The sequence below is a fragment of the Lagenorhynchus albirostris genome, chromosome 2, assembly GCF_949774975.1.
Source record: "Lagenorhynchus albirostris chromosome 2, mLagAlb1.1, whole genome shotgun sequence".
NCBI classification, from domain to species: domain Eukaryota; kingdom Metazoa; phylum Chordata; class Mammalia; order Artiodactyla; family Delphinidae; genus Lagenorhynchus; species Lagenorhynchus albirostris.
The window spans coordinates 179,790,093-179,809,420 of NC_083096.1; the positions used below are offsets into that span (position 1 = coordinate 179,790,093).

Below are 19,328 nucleotides of genomic sequence, written 5' to 3' on the forward strand. Positions count from 1 at the left end.
AACATCAAGATTTTCAGAATATTTACTTCTGTTTTCCTAATTCAGCTTCACACATCTGTGTAATTACTATTTCAGGTAGTGTTTTGAGTTAATCCAATATATTTCAGAGAATGAAGAACATGCCACATTATATAGTTTTCGTAATGGTGTTAGCTTTATGGATTCCATACTGGTCAAGCATAATTTTGAATAAAGCAACACAGATGCTTAATCCTTTGAAATCTCTGTGATAGACAAGAAGTTTTATTCGTTGAAAGCAGTGGTTCTCAACTGTGAACAACTTTGCTCCCCAGAGGCTATGTGGCAGTATTTGGAGAATTTTTTTAAATGTTTTATTTATTTAATTTAATTTATTTATTTTTGGCTGTGTTGGGTCTTCATTGCTGTGCGCTGCGGTGAGCGGGGGGTACTCTTTGTTGTGGTGCGTGGGCTTCTCATTGCGGTGGCTTCTCTTGTTGCGGAGCACGGGCTCTAGGCATGCGGGCTTCAGTAGTTGTGGCGCGAGGGCTCAGTAATTGTGGCTCGCGGGCTCTAGAGCGCAGGCTCAGTAGTTGTGGCGCACGGGCTTAGTTGCTCTGCGGCATGTGGGATCATCCCGGATCAGGACTCAAACCCGTGTCCCCTGCATTGGCAGGCGGATTCTTAACCACTGCGCCACCAGGGAATACCTGGAGATACTTTTTTGTTGTTGTCGTTGGAGCAGTGGGTTGTGGTACTAGAATCTATGTGAGTAGAGACCAGGGATAATGCACAGAACAGGCCTCCCCCCCCACCCCCACCCCCCACAAATCTGGCTCAAAATGTTAATTGTGCCGCAGTTGAGAAGCCCTGGTTTAAACTGAGCAGTGAATTCTTCTTCACTACTTAGTAGAAGAGACACAACTATAGGCAACTTGCAAGGCAAAAAAAATTTCGTATGTAATTGCGAAAATCTTCACATTTTAACAGTATAGAAAAGCAGTTGCTTGTGTCAGTGGATTTATGTGTTCTTTAAAGAAAAGGAGGATTTTTGATTTTGGGGGGTGCAGGGGAACCTCCTTGGGCATCTCATCTTTGGGAATTCCCTACTCTTACTCCAAATAAAAAGGTTATGTGTTGTTTGTTATTTAATTTTAATTGAGCTGTTGATTGTAACCTGGAGTTTTGCTATCCTGGGTACTTTCCCCACCTTTTGCAGGTAGTATGTTTTGTTGTTATTATGTCTTTTTGGAAGAAATTAAGATATTTGTCAGAGTCCACCAATCTTAGTTCTCTGTTTTTTCCCAAAGCTTCTCAAGCAGTTGAGGAAGTGCTGCTCTAAGCATTATACCCACTTGTGATTAAGTGCGTTCATTCTTTGCCTTCTTCTGTTTTGATACCACAGAGGCTGCTCTCTGAATTTGACTAATGGGTCCCATCTCGGTTATTTAGGTTGTCTCAATAAGACATGTGTTCCAGGAATGAGTATTTAAACATTGACTAATTAAACTGATGAGTTTAAATATTTATTAACCCCAAATGCAGAGAATCTTTGGAGGTAGATGTGTAACCGTTTGCTTATAAATGGTTGGATTTGTTCAGGTGGGAGAACGTGACACCTGTTTATTTTTACGTGGGAGAACTGCTCTCAGTACCACATCCGTTTCAGATGAAGCACTCTGACCTCTACGTGGGTTCCTAGATCCGCTGACCCCATGTTTCAGAGTTACCTTGCATCTCTGTCAGTGATTCTCCAGCCTGTTTTGAGGTGTTCTGTGCAGCAGGTTGCTGTTTATGGGTTCTTATCCGGGAGTAACAAGTGTTAGAGTGACATTTCCCTTTCCAGAGCACAAGTCAGTACATTTTCATTCCCAGGCTGTTGATATGAAAGGGAACAGGAAAAGAACATTGATTTTACTGAGAAAGCAAGTCGCTCAGCTGTCACATGCTTCCTGGGTGTTCTGTTGCCTGCCTGGCTGCAGCTGCTTGTCTTGCAGGTGGGGCCCAGCGCAGCGGGTAGCTCACTTAGGTCTTCCACTCTTGGACCATCTCATTTTTTTCCGAAGGGAAAAGGCTAAAGCATTTATTGAGACATAATAAATGTAGAAATGGCAAAGGCAGAAGTTCTTGAGGACCTTGGTTCCTGATTTAGGCTTTCAGAGATAATAGATTTGAGAGCAAGCTAGTTGGGAATGGCACTAACAACCGTTGTTGGAAAATATCTCGTGCCAGAAGGGATGAATGTTTCCCCAAATCCTACTTTCATCTTAAGAGCCTGCAGTAACACCGTTCGCTTAGAAAACTCTCTTAAGGCTGTGTGATTGAAGGCAGTATAGCCTTGTGGTTAAGAGTATAGGCTCTGAGTCAGCGCCCTGGGTCTAACACAGAGCTGTGTGATTGGGGTCTACCGAAATACACAGTGCGTGAGTTTTGGTCTACTTGCTCAGCCTCTCAGTGCTTGCTTTTGCAGGGAAACTGTACATAGCAACAGCATCTACTGAATAGCGTTACCGTTAGGATGATCATGTGACCTGGTTTCACGTTTTTCCTGAACAATTATTAATGTTTTTGCTCTCAGATGTGTCCTGGTTTGGACGATAAATTATATTCTCAGTCTCATTATAGTGAAGTTTAAATGAATTAACGTGTAAAATGCTTAGCGCATGGTAAGTGCTCAGTGAGTATTAGCTGCTTTATTATTTTAGGAGCTCCCATTATCGGTTCCCCCCTCTACTTAAGCTTACTTCCTACTAGTTTTACTCTGTGCCTGCCATCCAGGACAAGGATTTAATCAATAACTGTTTTACTGCACTTGCACCTGAATGCTCTCTCCTCCTTTTTGCTCCTCCCACCCTGTTCATGGTGTGCAGGCCAGCTCAAGCACCCCCTCAGTTATTTACGCATGAAATATTTTCTTTCCCAAATAAAAGTCTCATCATAATACCGTCTTGATTGATCCAGCTTATGTGTGAGAGGGAGGGCAGGGAAGAGTAATTTATTGCTCGTCTGTATGTGCCAGGCAGTGAGTTAGGATTTGAGAATACAACACAGGGCAAAGAGAGTCAGGGTCAGCCCTTCACGGAGCTTCTAGCTTAGAGGTGGAGACAGATGTTAATCAAATCACACAAATAAATGTGAAGTTACCGTTGTAGCGAGCATTACAAAGGGATTTAACCTAGTCCTTTTGGACAAGAAAGGACATCTTGAGGAAGTTCCTGTTGAGCTGTGACCTGAAGGAAGAATAGGAGATACGTAGGCCAGGAGAGGAGATGAGCATCACGACGGACGGGAGAACATGAGCTAAGTCTTACTCCAGGTAGGAGGGCGTGTGTTCAAGGGGCAGAGGGAAGGGCAGTGTGGTTGGGCACAGAGTGTGGGAGGGAGGCGGGGGATGAGGCCAGATAGAAAGATAAGGGCGTTGTAGATCATGGTTAGGATTTGGGTTTTTGGTTAACAGAAGTGACAAGTCACTGAGTATTTTAAGGTAAGGATTGACATAATCACATTAGCCTTTTGAAAGGAGAGCCCTGGCTGCAGTCTATAAAGAGAATTATGAGGATTCAGAGGAGTAGATTTGGAGAGAAGCCAATTGAAGTGGTCCAGGAAAGCCACACTAGTAGCTTTTAACTAAGGTTGTGGTGTTGGACGTGTTCTCAAGTAGGTGTGTTTGAGAGAAATTTATAAGGTAACGGTGACATGGTTTGTTGATGATGGGATGAAAGAGAGGAGGTGCTAAACATGTGGCTTAGATGTCCAGCTTGCATGACAGGATGGGCAGCGGCACCAGTCACAAGAGAGGCCATCTGGGGCCAGAGTGTGCCCTTGTTTTGATATGTTGAGGTACCTTTGAGACATCCAAGAGGAGACTTCAGGTGGGGGCAGTTTTCAGAGGCATCTGGCTCTGCAGGAGAAGTTTGGTAAACACGTGCATTTGTGGATCGCCTGTGTGGATGTGGTACCTGGGGCCTGACGGACACGTAGGAGATCGACGAGGATGAGGAAGGATGGCTCCGGATAGCTCCTGAAGAGCTCCCCCATTAGCTGGTCCAGTACTAGAGGTGGAGGAACAGTTAAATAGACCCAGGAGATGACAGTGCCAGGAAGGCCAGAGGAAAAGAGCCTTTCCAGAAGGAGGGTGTGTGGTCAGCCCTGTCAGAGGGTGCTGAATGGTCAAATGATAATGAGAACAAAACCTCTAGTGGACTTGATACAGAGAGGAAATTGCATCAGTAGGAGTTGTTCTAGTGAATATTATACTATAGTCATGGTCCTTGTTGGTTAGTGGAGAAGTTACACAAGTTAACAACAGATACCAGTAGTGGGATCAATGAGGGCCACTTTACAGGCAGGATGGGGAACAGTGAGGGGCTGGACTTTGGGGGGGTCTGGGAGCCTTCCTGGAGTTGGGCAGCAGAAATGCCTGAGGGCCCTAAGGGTAAGTAGAGGTTAGCCCGACAAAGGGGAGGGGACTGCTGGACACACAGGAAGGGTGGAGGTGGGGCTGGAGTGGTGAAGGGGCAGTCAGGACAGGAAGGTCTCTGTAATCTTTGAAAAGGAATGGTGCACAGTGAATTGTACTGTACATGGTGAATTGTATGGTGTGTGAATTATATCTCAATGTAAAAAAAAAAAGTGGTGGAGGGTCAGATGCTTGGCTGGCTGTGTTGGAGGACGAATTGGAAGGAAAGCAAAAACAAAATTTTATAGTCACAGAGACCAGTTAGAAGGCAGTTGTGTTAATCTGTGTGAAAGATGATGATGGCTTGAAATAGGCACTCTCTGCTTGAGTTGGAGCAGTGGACAAATTATAGAGTTATTCAGGAGGTGATTGGTAGACCCTGAGAGCTGAGGAAAATGCCTAGTGTGTGATTGGTATTTGACAAACGTAAGCATTTCTTGCTGTGGTTGAATGAGGAAGAATTCATTGGACTTCACTAACTGCATTTGGTGTGAGAGTCAAGCGTCCTCCAGAATCTGGCTTGAGCAACTGAAATGAACAGAACTCAGGGATTGGGAACTCAGGAGGAAGGAGCAAGTTTTCATTAATAAGTGGGTTTTATGCAATCCAAGAGGAGATATTTAAAAATTTTTACTTCATTTGTAGTCAGTTTTCCATGATTTATTTCTTACTCGTGTAATAGGATTCCCCCTCCTCCCTAGTAGGTAATAAATTCTTGAGGGTAAGGATGACGTTTGGCTACGTTTATATCTTGCATAGCACAGTACACTGTTTGGCATTATCTGCTGTAGTAGATAATGTAGTCATGACTGATCTAAGTATATATTATTGATAGTTTATATTTATAAAGCACTTTGCAATCTATAAGTGCATTTACCTGTATACGTATACTTAATTCTCACAGCAGCTCTGTGAAGTAGCTAGTTATTATCCCTGTTTTACAGCATAGAAACTGACTCAGAGATAGAGTGATCTGCCTAAGGCACTAGCCCTGGCAGTGCCAAGAACTTGGATCTTGGCTTCTGACCCCAGTCTTCTTGCAGTTCTATCAAGGGCCCAAACCTCCTGGGACTGCTTAAATAGTGACAAGAAGTGGTGTCCTTAAATGAGGTGTGGACCCTGAGCATGACCGAAATTTTAGTACTTTATGCAAATCAGTTCTGTTAAGTAGTGTAAGGTGTTTGTAGGTGGTTGTTGGCTTCACTTTGGAGAGGCAGACAGTGTTTGTGTAGAGGGTTAAGTAACCTGAAGTAATAAAGAACAGTTCTGTATCCTCAACTCTGTTAAATGCCGTTGACCCTGATTAGATCACGACGAAACGAAGCTAGCCTACCAAATTTTATCAAGATAAAACGATGAAGTGCAATCTGATGACTCTGGAAACTAGTGTGAGGACTATACGTTCGTTTTTTAAAAAATCAGTCCTCTTCCTCATGTCACTCCAGCCCCTCTGGCCTCCCGTGTCTTGAATGTAACTGAATCACTGCTGCCTCTGGACATTTGCACCTACTTTCCCCTCTGCTGGAATGGTCTCCGTGTTTCCTCTGTACTCACTCTTAACTTGGGACAAAGCCACCTCAGTAAGGCCTTACCTGACCATTTAAAATTGCAATCCTCTTATACTCCCTTGTTCCCATTGGACTCCCCATGTAAGATCTTTTAATTGTGTGTGTGTGTGTGTGTGTATGTGTATGTGTATGTATATATCTTTCTCCACTTCCTGGAACATCAGTTCCACAAGGTCAGGGATGTTTGTATGTGGTTCTCTGCTATTTTCCCCATACCTAGGGCAGTAACTAGCACACCACACATTGTGGGCATTCAGTAGACATTTGTTCGATGAATAGATGAAGATTGTTTTGAATCTGAAATGTTTTAGATTCGATTATTCCTTTAATTAATTATTAAAGTATCTTTTGCCGTGTTTCCTGTTTAACTGGGTTGAGTAGTGGATCGACAAGATATTTTCAATATTCTTGTCTGTCTTACTGGAGAAAAGTACCTCTTGTTTTTGGGGGGAGAGGTTAAAGTGAGTGTGTTTCCTAAAACTGTCTGTGCAAATTATCAGCAAGAATACATGTAGGAAAGGTTGGCACCTGTGAAGATACAGATTATAACCTGAGCAGCAGGTTGGAATCAGGTCAGATGGGGTTCACCTTTGGGAGACCTGCTTTAGACTCACTCACGGGCAGATGATCTCTTCTTAGTTCTCCTCCTGTAGCCTGAAAAGTGGGAGTGGTGACTTCTGTCTGGTTCACATCACTGAGTTGTAGACAGAGAGAATCTAATGAGATCATGGCAGGGACCTGCTTTGTAAACCCCTTGCTGTTTTAAAGATGCTGTTGTATTGTCTACTGTGTAGATCATTTCTAGCGTACTGAAGCGACAGCTACCTTTCTCGGTGCCACCTGGTTCCTTTCTGGGTCCCTTTCCTCAAATGTTGTATTATTGTTGCATGTTGGTCATTTTATAATGAGGCTCAAAAAATTATGATTAGTGTGGTAAGTACAGAGGAAAAGAATATATCCCCACTGAGCTATATTTTATAGCCAAATGTGAATGGTAGTTGGATTAACTTTTGCTTTGGATTATCAATATTCTTGGTTATCTGAAGGTTGGATACACGCGCGCACACACACGTGCACACACACGTAGAGGATTTTATTTTGTGGATGTTTTCTCTGTTGATCGTTGAATTTTTCTTGCTAACTCTTGGCAGAAACAACTCAAATTTTTTTGTAAATAGAAATACAGTATATGATTTTGTAGGGAGTAATGTTGAATGTACAATTTGGACTTACTGTTTTTTTTCCCTTTTTTTAAGTGCTGAAATAATATTTTGACACAATTTTCTGGAGCAGTTATCTTGTTAACCCTAGGGAGAATGAGTTTTTTTCTTGAACTTGTCTGAAGTATGTCTGTCCTGAACTGCGTCTTAGAGGCTTTCAGCCTAAGCTTCTTGTTCTTTTTAGATTCCCAGGAGGCCTTGGTGTGTTTTCAGTGTCAAAGAGGAATGTTTTAACAACTGTATTAGCTGATGGTTTTCTTTCTTGTATGATTGGCTTGTTCAGGCTCTAAACTTAAGCCAGATGGAGAAAGCAATATGTCTCTTGGTGTGTTTTCAATTGCTAACACCGGTGGCCTACAGGGGCTTGGGAGTTTATTACTGTCTGTTTAGCAGATGATTCATCGAAGCAGAACTTTTGCAGGCACTAGAATAATTTTTCATTTTCTGGAAATATGTTTAGAAAATTGAAATCCTATCTGAAAGTGCATTTCCTATGTAAAAGGAAGCAATTTAGGTTTGTGCTACATGCTTTCATCCTTCTGACTTTGCTTATAGATTGTTGGCATTATTGCTCCTTCATTGTTCTCTCACCCAAAAGTTGTTAACATTTTTTAAATTTTCCTGAATGCCTAAGGATATTCGAAGTGCTTATGTGGAGGTCTTTTCTGGTATCAAGTTTGACCTAAGAGCTTTGGAGAGAGTATATGATAATTTTTATGGTTTTGGCATGACCAAAGAGAATTTTCTCTGCCTCTGAGGCATGTAATTACAAACCGACTTGTTTGTTGTTGTCTGAGTAAAGAGGACCAATTTTTCGTTTCTTTGCACGTGTTGTTTCCTATCTGGCCCTCGTAGCATGAGCAAGGGATGGTTCTCCTATTGATCAGTTGTCTCCTCTCTTTGCATTAGAGCATTGCGGGCAAGGACCACGAGGTGTTCCCTCATGGTGTCTTTAGTTCTGAACCCCTGGCACGTAGATAATGTTTGGTACAGATTGCTGAAAAAATGAGATATTGGGAAGGACGATAAAAGATTGCAAAAGATAAATTACTGGTTATTATGACTGTTCCAAAACTGACATGTAAATAAAATTAAAATTTAAAATTTTTTATAAGAATTGTGTTGGGTTGGAGCTTGGGGTTTACTCTTCTCATTATACATTCTTAAAACCTTCAGACTTTCCTTTTGGGGTTTAGTTCTGGGGAGAAATTTATTAGGGAAACCATTAACAGTGGAAATTTGGAAGAATGTATAAACCACCTAATATTCCCTAAAGATGGAAGGTTGTTTTTGGAAGCTGTTATATTTTCTTAAGACAGAGATAATATATCTTTCGAGAAACCATTTTTCCTGGAAAATAACTAGAATAGTAAGTAGACCTAGAAGATGTAAAAAATTGTAATTGAAGGCAAAGGAATCTTGCTTTGAGGTTGTCACTTTTATTTGAGTCAGCTCTTATGTTTATTCTTGAGAGGAGCTCTGGAAATTTGGAGAAGTGGCTAGAAAGAGTCTTCAGAAGGTAATGCGCTGTGAGACATCCTGAGACATTTTCCAAGGCTATCCAAATTACTTTTTGCAGGTGGAAATAATTTAACTACAGGTTCTTACCCTTTTAAATTAATGTTATGGGTTATGAAGCCCCTTTGGTATACTTGTACCCATTATATGTTGTTTACTAGGGTACACTTTACCTTTTCCTTTAAAAGTTAGAGAAAACGATTTGTATACAGAAAGCATAGCTTACCCTTACGCATTCAGACATCTTTCATTATTGGTGTGATCGAAAATCCCAAACCATATGCTAGTTGAGGCCCAAAACTGTTTATATTTAAATTTGATATCACTTGTCCTACCTTTTTTCCTATTGCCAGTGAGAAGTTTTAGTTGCTAAAGCATGAGTAAGTGAGTCATTTAACAAAACGTTATTTTAGGAAGGAAATACGAGAAAATGTTAAAGGAAAATCAATTTCGCTCTCTCTTTCCTCTCCTAGCATTTTTGAAACGTTGGGGTTGTTGGAGTGGTCGGATTTTCCCTGGAATTGAGTGAGAAATTCAGAAGACTGAAGCCCAGGCTTACTGTCTACCTTTCACGGAGGCCCAGCCGTGAGAGGACAGAAGAAGGCACGTGGCGAATCATGACAGCTGATAAAGACAAAGACAAAGACAAAGAGAAGGACCGGGACCGAGATCGGGACCGAGAGAGAGAGAAGAGAGACAAGGCGCGAGAGAGTGAGAATTCAAGGCCACGCAGGAGCTGTACCTTGGAAGGAGGAGCCAAAAATTATGCTGAGAGTGACCACAGCGAAGATGAGGACAATGACAATGGTGCCACCACGGAGGAGTCCACGAAGAAGACCAAGAAGAAGCCCCCGAAAAAAAAGTCTCGTTACGAAAGGACGGACACCGGGGAGATAACGTCTTACATCACGGAGGATGATGTCGTCTACAGACCAGGAGGTGAGGCGCCTTTGGGTCTTTACAGTGTTTGTGGTAGAGAAACGATGTCAGCATGTGGATGCAGGCAGGCGTGGAACCCAGAAGAGTGGGTAGTGGTTTGGGGCAGGAAAACTCCAGGTGGGAAACAGCTGCCAGCTTTGGTCATCTGGGTGTGCCCGCCTCCACTCGCCTCCTGCCCTGGCCGGTGTGCCTGTCGTTCTTTCCTTGTCTTCTGCTGCTCATTCTCGCACTTCACCGCCTGCCCAGTAGTTTTCCTCTTTCCACTTCCTCCTTGCCTTTTGTCTTCAGCACCGATTAGGCTGTGTTGAGACCCTGCAGAATGGAGTACACAGTGGGACAAGTAAACCTTCAAATTCTTGGGAACAGGACATTTTACGTTGGCTACAGGAGTGACCAGAAACTAGAAGGTGTTTTTAATGGCCTTCAGACGAAGGTTTATTCCTCCTGATGACCTCCTTTTCCAAAGTATTGATCTTCAGGGTCTCTAGTCAGTGATAATAGATGAAGCCAACTAACCTGCTCTGTTTTCCAGGAAAGGTACTGTGTTCACTCAGTATATTGAGGTTATTTATAGCAGTTGTTCAGAGAGAGAGAGAGAGAGAGAGAGAGACCCAGCTTTCAGATGAGATTCAGGGAAGCAAGTGATTCAGAACCTGTTGAACACCAGCAGAACCTTCCTTTTCCATATGACGTATTGTGTGTATTAAGGTACTTTTCTTACAGAAGTCAGTAAAACTAGCTAAAATCATTTTGTTTGAATTACTTACAGTGCTCAGGAATGATGTGAATTTCATGAGATGTAATTAACAGATTAAAAGCCTCTCAGTTTGATATTTTTCCAGGAGCGGGAGATTAAAGAGATTATGTCATTAACATGGTACAGTTGTTTTGCTGAGGAGTACTGTAACTGTGCTCAACTTCACATAAAGTATCGGATTTTTTCCCCACAAAGGAATTAGTTTTGAATGTCAAAAAATAATCAATGTTAGAAATTACACAGATAAGCTTGTATTCACAACTATGTTTTGGTTGATGATGAACTGAGAAGATATTTATGTGATAAAAAATTATCAAAGTTGAGGTTTGGGGGAAGTTGGAGCTCTGCTCTAGAGATTTGGTAATGTGTAGGTTACAGTACTATCAGGATCTTTGATTCAGACTTAGATGTTGGATAGTCAGATTTTCTTAGCCACTGAAGACTTACCGCAGATTGCTTGCTATGAACCTGTGTGGTTCTAGATCATGAGAAAGGAACAGAATGGATTAACTCCTTTAGCTATAGATTACAGGATGATAACTTAAAAATAAGGAAAGATCTTGTTAGCCTTTTCTCTTGATACATAACAATTCAGTGTGGTACTATACTATGATCTTTTGGATCACTGTCAAAAGTCTGGCTGCCTTGTGCAGTACTAAATGCCAGCGTTTCTCAGTGGAATGTTACTGCTGTGTCAGTGGGGATGCTTCCTCAAAATATTTGTAGTCAGAACATGTGGGAAATGCTGCACGTACTGTCCCTCATGTGAGAGAGTCATAATTAATGACTCTGAGAAGTCCTGCAGTTAAGGAAACCTCTTTAGCGTTGAAAAAAAAAAATCTGCAGTTTTTCCCATTTATGGGCCTGTGGCATCCTGTTTCTGCTGAGTATCTCCCTAAGAAAAAACATTTTTGAGAAAACTAGTTTGAGAACTGTTGCAATTTCATATTGCATATTCTACAGGTTGAAAGGAAATCCTTCCTGCTTGGTGCTTAGAAGACTCTGTGGAGGAAGGTTGCTAATGGCTTATTTTCAAAACAGCAGGTTCTTGTTTTGGGGAAGAACTGTGTACTCAGGGAGGCAGACATTGTTTCAGTATATCTGAGGACCTTTGTGAAATGTGAAAAAGATACAGCCTCTCTGGAAGCTAAATATGTTATAAAGGATGTACGACAACCAAAAATGGCTCTGAAAGTTTTCTTTGGCGCTCAGAGCATAACTACTTCCTGTGAGGTGCCCCTTGTGCTTGGGGGCTGACAGCTGTGGCCTGGGGTTTGCATCCTGCCGGCTCCTGCCAGTCTGTAAGAGTAAGTAGGAGTAAGTAAGAGTCTTACTCTCTGGTAAGGAGACTGTTTCTGACCTTCTCAGTGGTTTCATTTCTTTTGCGGTTATGCATTCGAAGCTAAATGACTTCTCCAAATAGCTTCTTTCTCAATGGAGGATTTTAAAATAGTGCCTATTTTTTAGGTTTATCTAAACTGAAGAATCAGAAGTAGGGTACTGTGGTTAGATTCCCAGGTGGGACTTGATTCTTTTCTTTCCTTCGTCTTTCTTTTTGCTCTTTCTCTTTCTTGGTGCAAAGTACTACAGTAACATCTTCTGTTAGTGATGAAAAACCATTAACCTCACCCAATTACAGAGATTCTCTGTGGTTTGTTGTATCTTAAGTGTTTTAGTAGGGACTTTATGGGGCATCATAAGGGATTTCTTCAGTGTATTATTGTTATTCTCATTTGTTTCTTTAGGATGTAGATCACAAATTAATTTCTTTCTTTTTCCTTTTCTGAATTGGTTTTAATACTCAAATCAAGTATAAATTATAAATACCCCCCAAAATGTCATTAAGAATGAGCCTAGCAGTGAATGATACTGTGAGGATAAAAATAGACTATTATATAACTATACTTCCTTGTCCTAGGGGGACAAGCCTATGTTCAGATTATTTGGTCTGAGAAGAATGAGATTTTATTGAGAAATCGGGTATTTAGGATTTGTCGCTAGCTAAGGTTTAACCTCATGCCTGGTTACAACCAGTTCTCTTTTGCTCCTGCTCATCATCTCTGGAGTTACCTTTATTTTGCCCTTAGAGGCTCAGCATAATGGACTTGTAGTTACTGTGCCCATGTTACCTCCTGCCTTGGGGTCTTTGCACTTGCTGTTGCCTCAGGTTAATGACCGACCCCCCCGCCCTCCCCATCCCCAACACACACACAGACATACTTACTTAACTGCTCTCCTTTCTTCATTTCTCCCATTCCAGTGTCATTGCCTTTCCCCTCCCACGTTTTCCAGATTTCCTTAATAGCTACTGTCCTGGCATTATGTATCTTTTCTTCTAGCACTTATAACAGTAATACGTTTCTATTTATTTCTGTTACTATTTTAGGATTAGTAGCTGTCTCTCTCTTCCATAAAGGCAGCAACTCTGTTTTTGCTTATTCCTGGAATCTACAGTAGTGTACACATAGTGTGTATTCCATAATATTTGTTTGCGTTTGTTTGTTTGTTTTGTTCTTGGCCTTGCCGCTTGGCTTGCGGGATCTTAGTTCCCCGACCAGGGATTGAACCTGGGCCCACGGCAGTGAAAGCGCCAAGTCCTAACCACTGGACCACCAGGGAACTCCCAGTATTTGTTGAGTAAATAATTTTCTGAAAATTTTTTTTCAAAAGTATATTGACTGATAAATGATGTCAAAGTTAGAATAATGCTTCTGGAAGTCCGTCTTGAATCATTTATTTCCCAATGGATGATTTAACAGACTTGTTATAAAATAAAAACCAAAACAAAAACCTTGTGGAGCTCTGTTTATATTTTGTATCTGTGTCTAATCTGACTTCTTTGTTGTCTATCAACCGTTACTCTACTTTTGAGATGACTGTCACGGTAACAAATTGATTCATTACACAGCTGTGTGCAGCCAGATTTCCCTTATGGGCCTCTTTAGCATAGAGTATTGATTTCTAAAGTTTGCTGTGGGTGGCATATAAATTTCTTTCTGCTTTTTTCCTTTTCCCTAGCTTTATTGAGATATAATTGACACATGACATTAAACTTAAGATGTATAACATAGTTATTTTATATATGTATATAATGCAAAATGATTATACCACAATGAGGTTAATTAATACATCCATTATGACCCAAAATTACAGTTTTGGGTGTGGGTGTGGGTGGTGTGAACTTTTAAAATCTATTCTCTTAGCAACTTTCAAATATACACGGCAGTATTCTTAACTATAATCACCGTGCTGTACATTACATCCCCAGAACTTATTCATCTTATAACTGGAAGTTTGTACCCTTTGACTGCCTTCACCTATTTCCCCTACCCCTATCCCCCACCTCCACACCTGTGGCAACCACTAATCTGTTCTCAGTTTCTGAGTTTGGTTTTCTTAGATTCCACATCTAAGTCAGATCATACAGTATTTCTCTGTCTGACTTTTTCACTTAGCTGATACCCTCAGGGTTCATCCGTGTTGTTGCAAACGGCAGGATTTCCTTCTTTTTTTTTCAGTGGCTGAATAATGTTCTGTTGTATACCTATGCATTTTCTTTATTCCTTCATCCATCAGTGGACCCTTAGATTGCTTCCGGGTCTTGGCTATTGTAAGTAATGCTGCAGTGAACCTAGGGGTACAGATATCTCTTCCAGATAGCGATTTTATTTCCTTCAGATACATACGCAGAGGTGGAATTGCTGGATCAAATGGTAGTCGTATTTTTAATTTGTGGAGAAACTCCCATGCTGCTTTCCAATTTACATTCCCACCAATAGGATATTCACTATTTTCAGTTAGATACTGTGATTCCTTTATTCTTGATCAGGTAAAAGAGTCAAAAAATTAAATTCAAATCATTGGGAGATATTTTTTTCACTTGGGCAGGTCACTTTTGCTTGCTATTTCGATAAGGAAAGTGTTTTTTAAAATGTGCTTATTAAGCTGGTTCTCTGTTTTTTGTATTCTGTCATTTCAACTGATAATTTTTGATTCTCCCATTTACCCTGGACATATTCGTAGAATAAAAGAAATCTCCATCACATGCAGGAGAGGAGGGAAAAAATCCAAGACTCAGAATTTTCAACTTTGTTATATCTCTGGTTCTTCCGCTTTCATAAACAAAGAGTGAAATTTTTCATGAAGATAAACTTTACTTATAAAAGACGAAGAACTTTTAAGTTTGTGGTTTATGAAATCTTAGGTGAAATAAAACATTTCCCCCTTTTATTTGCAAATTTTCCTTATTGTTTGGAACTGGGGACTTGAACTGATAAAGGACCTAGAAACTAGAATTGATTTTATATTGAACATTGAGATGTTAATTCCTTTTGATGCAAATGGAATCTAAGCTGGAAAAATCTAAACAAAATGAAACCTGGGGATCTAGTTTGAATTAAAATTACACACACACACACACACACACACACACGGACTATTGAAGTTAAAAGGAGACTATTAATCAAAGCATAATATTGAGTGGACTCAAAAGAGTATAATACTGTATGATTCCTTTTATATAAAGTTAAAAAACAGTTAAAACTATTCTTTGGTGTTTTGAAGTCAGGATAGCAGTTACACTGATGGGGCGCTGGTGTCTGGAACAGAGCATGAAGGGGACCTTTGGGTCTGGCCATGTTCTGTTTTGTGGTGATAGTGCTGGTTACATGGATTTGTTCACTTTGTGAGAATTTATCATGCTTTGCACTTTGCTGTATGTCTGTTATACTTAAATGAGAAATTTACTTAAAAAGAAAAAGGAAAGTTAAAACGTGAAACTTTTAAAACCGTATAGTCTCCCTTTGGTTCAAGTTTCTATTTAAGGAGGGAAGGGAGTTACCAGCGTTTTAACAAATCATCTGTCCTAACATTTAGCTGCTGATTCTTCACTGAGGGGTTGGTCTTTGACCAGTTAAGAGGCTGAATTTGGTTTCAGAGTCTTGATTTTCTGAATAATTGAAAGCTTATCTACTGCAATCACACAGATAAACATTTCCTTTCTAAAATAAAGGTGAACAAAACTCTGGCATTTGGTGTTCCAGGACATACATTTTAGGAGAAAATAAAAGCTCATTTGATCTGCAGCTTTTCATCCATGGCTTTTATATGTAGAAGAATTTTAGGTAGAAGTGACATGAAAGTGAAGGTGTCTTCTTTTTTTTTGCGGTATGCGGGCCTCTCACTGCTGTGCCCTCTCCCGTTGTGGAGCACAGGCTCCGGACGCGCAGGCTCAGTGGCCATGGCTCACGGGCCCAGCCGCTCCGCGACATTTGGGATCTTCCCGGACCAGGGCACAAACCCGTGTCCCCTGAATCGGCAGGCTTACTCTCAACCACTGTGCCACCAGGGAAGCCCAAAGGTGTCTTCTTGAGGCATTCTTATTTGGGAGGGGGCTTGAGTTTTTCTGATGATTGTGAGAATATTTTTTGTGTAACAAGAAACATGAATTCTGGCATAAAGGAACCTTTAGGGATGATAGTGGTTTGACTTGTTTACAAGTTCGTTTGCACGTAATAAATCTAATATTAACCTCCTTAGAGCCTTTCAGTGGATCCCATTTGCTAGTAGGACAAAGTCCAAAATCTTCACATGGCACACCAGACTGTGATATGATTGCCTATCTCCACAGTCATCTTTAGATTTTTTTTAATCTGGGAGGAAGCACAGTGAGGCAGTGCATGAGTTTGCAAGGGCTGTCATAATAAAGTACCACAAACTGAGTAGCTTAAACAACAGAAATCTGTTGTCTCACAGTTTTTTAGGCTACAAGTTCGAGATCAAGGCCTCAGTAGGGTCATGCTCCTGCTGCAGGTGCAAGGGAAGAATCTGTCTATTCCAGGTCTCTCCTAGCTTCTGATAGTTCCTGGACTTGTGCTAGCAGAACTGCAGACTTCACCTGGCATTCTCTTTGTGTGCCTGTTTTTGTGTCTCACCAAATTTCTCCTTTTTAGATGATTCTTTATTTATTTATTATTTACTTTTGCAGTATGGGAGCCTCTCACTTTTGTGGCCTCTCCCGTTGCGGAGCACAGGCTCTGGACGCGCAGGCTCAGTGGCCATGGCTCACGGGCCCAGCCGCTCCGCGGCACGCGGGATCCTCCCGGACCGGGACACGAACCCGTGTCCCCTGCATCGGCAGGCGGACTCTCAACCACTTGGGCCACCAGGGAAGCCCTCTCCTTTTTATATAGACATCAGTCATTGGAGTAGGGCCCTACCTCATTCTAACTAGTTATGTCTGCAGTGATTGGTTTTCTAAGGAAGGACACATTTTGAGGCACTGAGGGTTAGGACTTGAATGTATGAATTTTGGGGAGATGCAGTTCAACCCATAACAGGCAGGAAGAGCTTTGTTGCTATGTGGACTCAAGTTTGAGTGACCCAAGGTTTAATGACCACTTAGGCTCTCTTAGTTGTGTCCTTGGAATAGTTGTGAAAATGTATTTCTTACTTTTAATCACTATAATGTGTACTTTTAGTTGTGGGTTGCGTTTTTATTTTTTCTGTTTCTTTTGAAATTTTATTTCAACTTTTCCCAAGCCTCAAGAAATGATTGCCTTTTAAGTGTTTATTAGGAAGTTATTCAAATTCTAAATATATGTAAAAGAAAAAATTTTAGCACATAAAAAGTTACTACTTTATGAGGGTAGAAGAAGCAAGAGGAACTTCTAAAAATATTCTAACCAAAAGAATGGAAGGTGGTAGAGTTTTGAGACTAGTTAACCATATCTTTTTCTATTTCATAAGGAAGGGGTCCTTAAGTACAGTGAGACATGTCCTCCAGACGCTTGCTAGAGTGCCTGAGGTTGGCCACAGGTGGGCGTCCCATGAGAGTTGGTTAGAAACGCACAGTCTCAGGTTCCACCCCAGACTTACTGAGTCAGAATTTTTGTTTTCAAAAGGTGATTTAAATACACATTAAAATTTGAGAATCACTAATCTAGACCAGCGCTTCCTGGTCTTTTTCAGGTTAATGCACAAATATAAAATGAGCACATTGCCTTGAGGGTTGAGAGGACCAGCATCCCAGCATACCTGTCACTTATTTACAGCAGAGTGGAATTTAGGCAGATCCAAAAAAGGGAGAAAAGGAAGATACTCTTTCATGGCTAGAGTTGTTGTGTGTGTGTGTTTTAAATTTAATTAATTAATTAATTTATGGCTGTGTTGGGTCTGTTGCTGCGCGCGGGCTTTCCTCTAGTTGCGGTAAGCGGGGGCTACTCTCGGTTGCGGTGCGCGGGCTTCTCATTGCGGTGGCTTCTTTTGTTGCAGAGCACAGGCTCTAGAGCACAGTCTCAGTCATGGCGCACGGGCCTAGTTGCTCCGCAGCATGTGGGATCTTCCCGGACCAGGGCTCGAACCCATGTCCCCTGTGTTGGCAGGTGGATTCTCAACCCCTCTACCACCAGGGAATCCCCCATGGCTTGAGATTTTGATGTAAAATGCAGCATATGTAGTTCAGTAGGAATAGAGGTGGCTGTAGAATTAAGTTGTGACCAGTCTACTGGGAAAGATTGGGATCTTCTCAAGTGCCTGATTGCAAAAGGAACTGTGAACCTGGTTGCAAATAAACAGATGTGAGGGAGAGAGGGAGCTGTAATCATGGATGATAACTAACCGTTTTTAAAACACCTGCTCGTTTCCAGTACTGGGCTTGCTTTACACGTGTTGTTTCTAGTCCCCAAAGTCTCTACACAAATCAGTCATTGTTTCCCTGTAGTACATATGGGGACAGAGAGGCCACACAGCTAGTCTGTAAGACCGCACGGGCCTGGAAGAATTGGTTAAAGCCAAGAATGGATGGACATTTGCAAAAACTACTGAAGATAATAAAAATAATAAACACAATTATGTTGAAAGATAAAGAAGGGATAGGCCCATTTCTTAGAAAATGCAAATGAAATAATTACTTGGCTCTTTTTCTTTCTCCTACTCCTAGTTACATCTTGCCTCCTGAAAATTGTTTATCGCTCACTTGCTAGACACATATAAAGAATTGTTAAAAAGGTAATTGCATAACAGTTACGGGAAGTATGCTGAGTGGGGCGAGGTAAATTGTTGCAGAATATTTAGGCTACTGTTGAAACCTTACCCCAGCAACTGAAAGGGAGGATACGTGGTTTATGTGATCTAATAAATGCGAGCATATTGTATTCATTCAAGTTTTTTTAATGCAAGCTGGGGGACATTGGGCACATCACACACAAAAATAATTTGTTGGTAGAATAACACACAGAATGGGTGGAAACCTGCCTGATCGAGAGAAGTTCCGATTCTGGGTCAGCAGAAACTACTGACCATTCCGTCTGGGTGCTACCACTGGAATAGGTGTCCTTCAGCATTTTCCTGTCTTGCTGTCACTCAGCTCCAGTCACAGTCTCAGAAGAGTAAATTTGGTTGGTGAAGCTTGAATTGCATGTCTGTGTCTTGGATCAAAAAAGACAGATCTTGATTTATTGCTCCCCCTAAAACTACACATGGTGGAGCTACAGTAATTCTCCTCAGTGGAATTCGGGAGCTGTTTGGTGGGGAAAGTAGATGAGAGATGGCCAGGAGAACGGCATGTGTTCCCTGTGTACCACTTTATCAGGAGACTCTCACTGTGTCACCAGTTTCAAGGAGAACTTCTAACGACATATGGATATTTATAAATAGTTTGTTTTGCTATGCATGTGCTAGGTAAATAGAGGAACGATGTCAGTGGAACGTGTGACTTGTGCTGGTTCATATGCAGCTTTTCTAGGCAAGAGGTGTGTGAATAGAGGAAGTGGAATTATAGTGTGCAATTATATGGTATAATATAGGCTTATAGTTTAGCAAAAAGAAGATGAGAATTTAAGCCTTCAGTTTGGCTGTTGCACCAATGAGAGCCCTTTCATCTCTCTTTAAAGTGAAATGAAAAAATGAGC

At 41.3% G+C, this 19,328-nt stretch overlaps 1 protein-coding gene and 1 non-coding gene across 6 annotated transcripts in view; one reads left to right on the plus strand and one right to left on the minus strand.

Moving 5' to 3' along the window:
* The window catches only part of RERE (arginine-glutamic acid dipeptide repeats), a 437,233-nt gene that overhangs the window by 157,749 nt on the left and 260,156 nt on the right, over window positions 1-19,328 (plus strand). For all 5 annotated transcript variants that reach the window (XM_060141536.1, XM_060141539.1, XM_060141540.1 and 2 more), the window contains exon 2: window positions 9,197-9,662. In XM_060141536.1, coding sequence (XP_059997519.1) covers window positions 9,341-9,662 — 322 coding nt within the window. In that variant the 5' untranslated portion in view covers window positions 9,197-9,340. The remainder of the gene's footprint in view (window positions 1-9,196; window positions 9,663-19,328) is intronic.
* Window positions 12,966-13,038, minus strand: TRNAE-UUC (transfer RNA glutamic acid (anticodon UUC)). Its single transcript has one exon. It is a non-coding gene; the product is annotated as a tRNA-Glu (tRNA).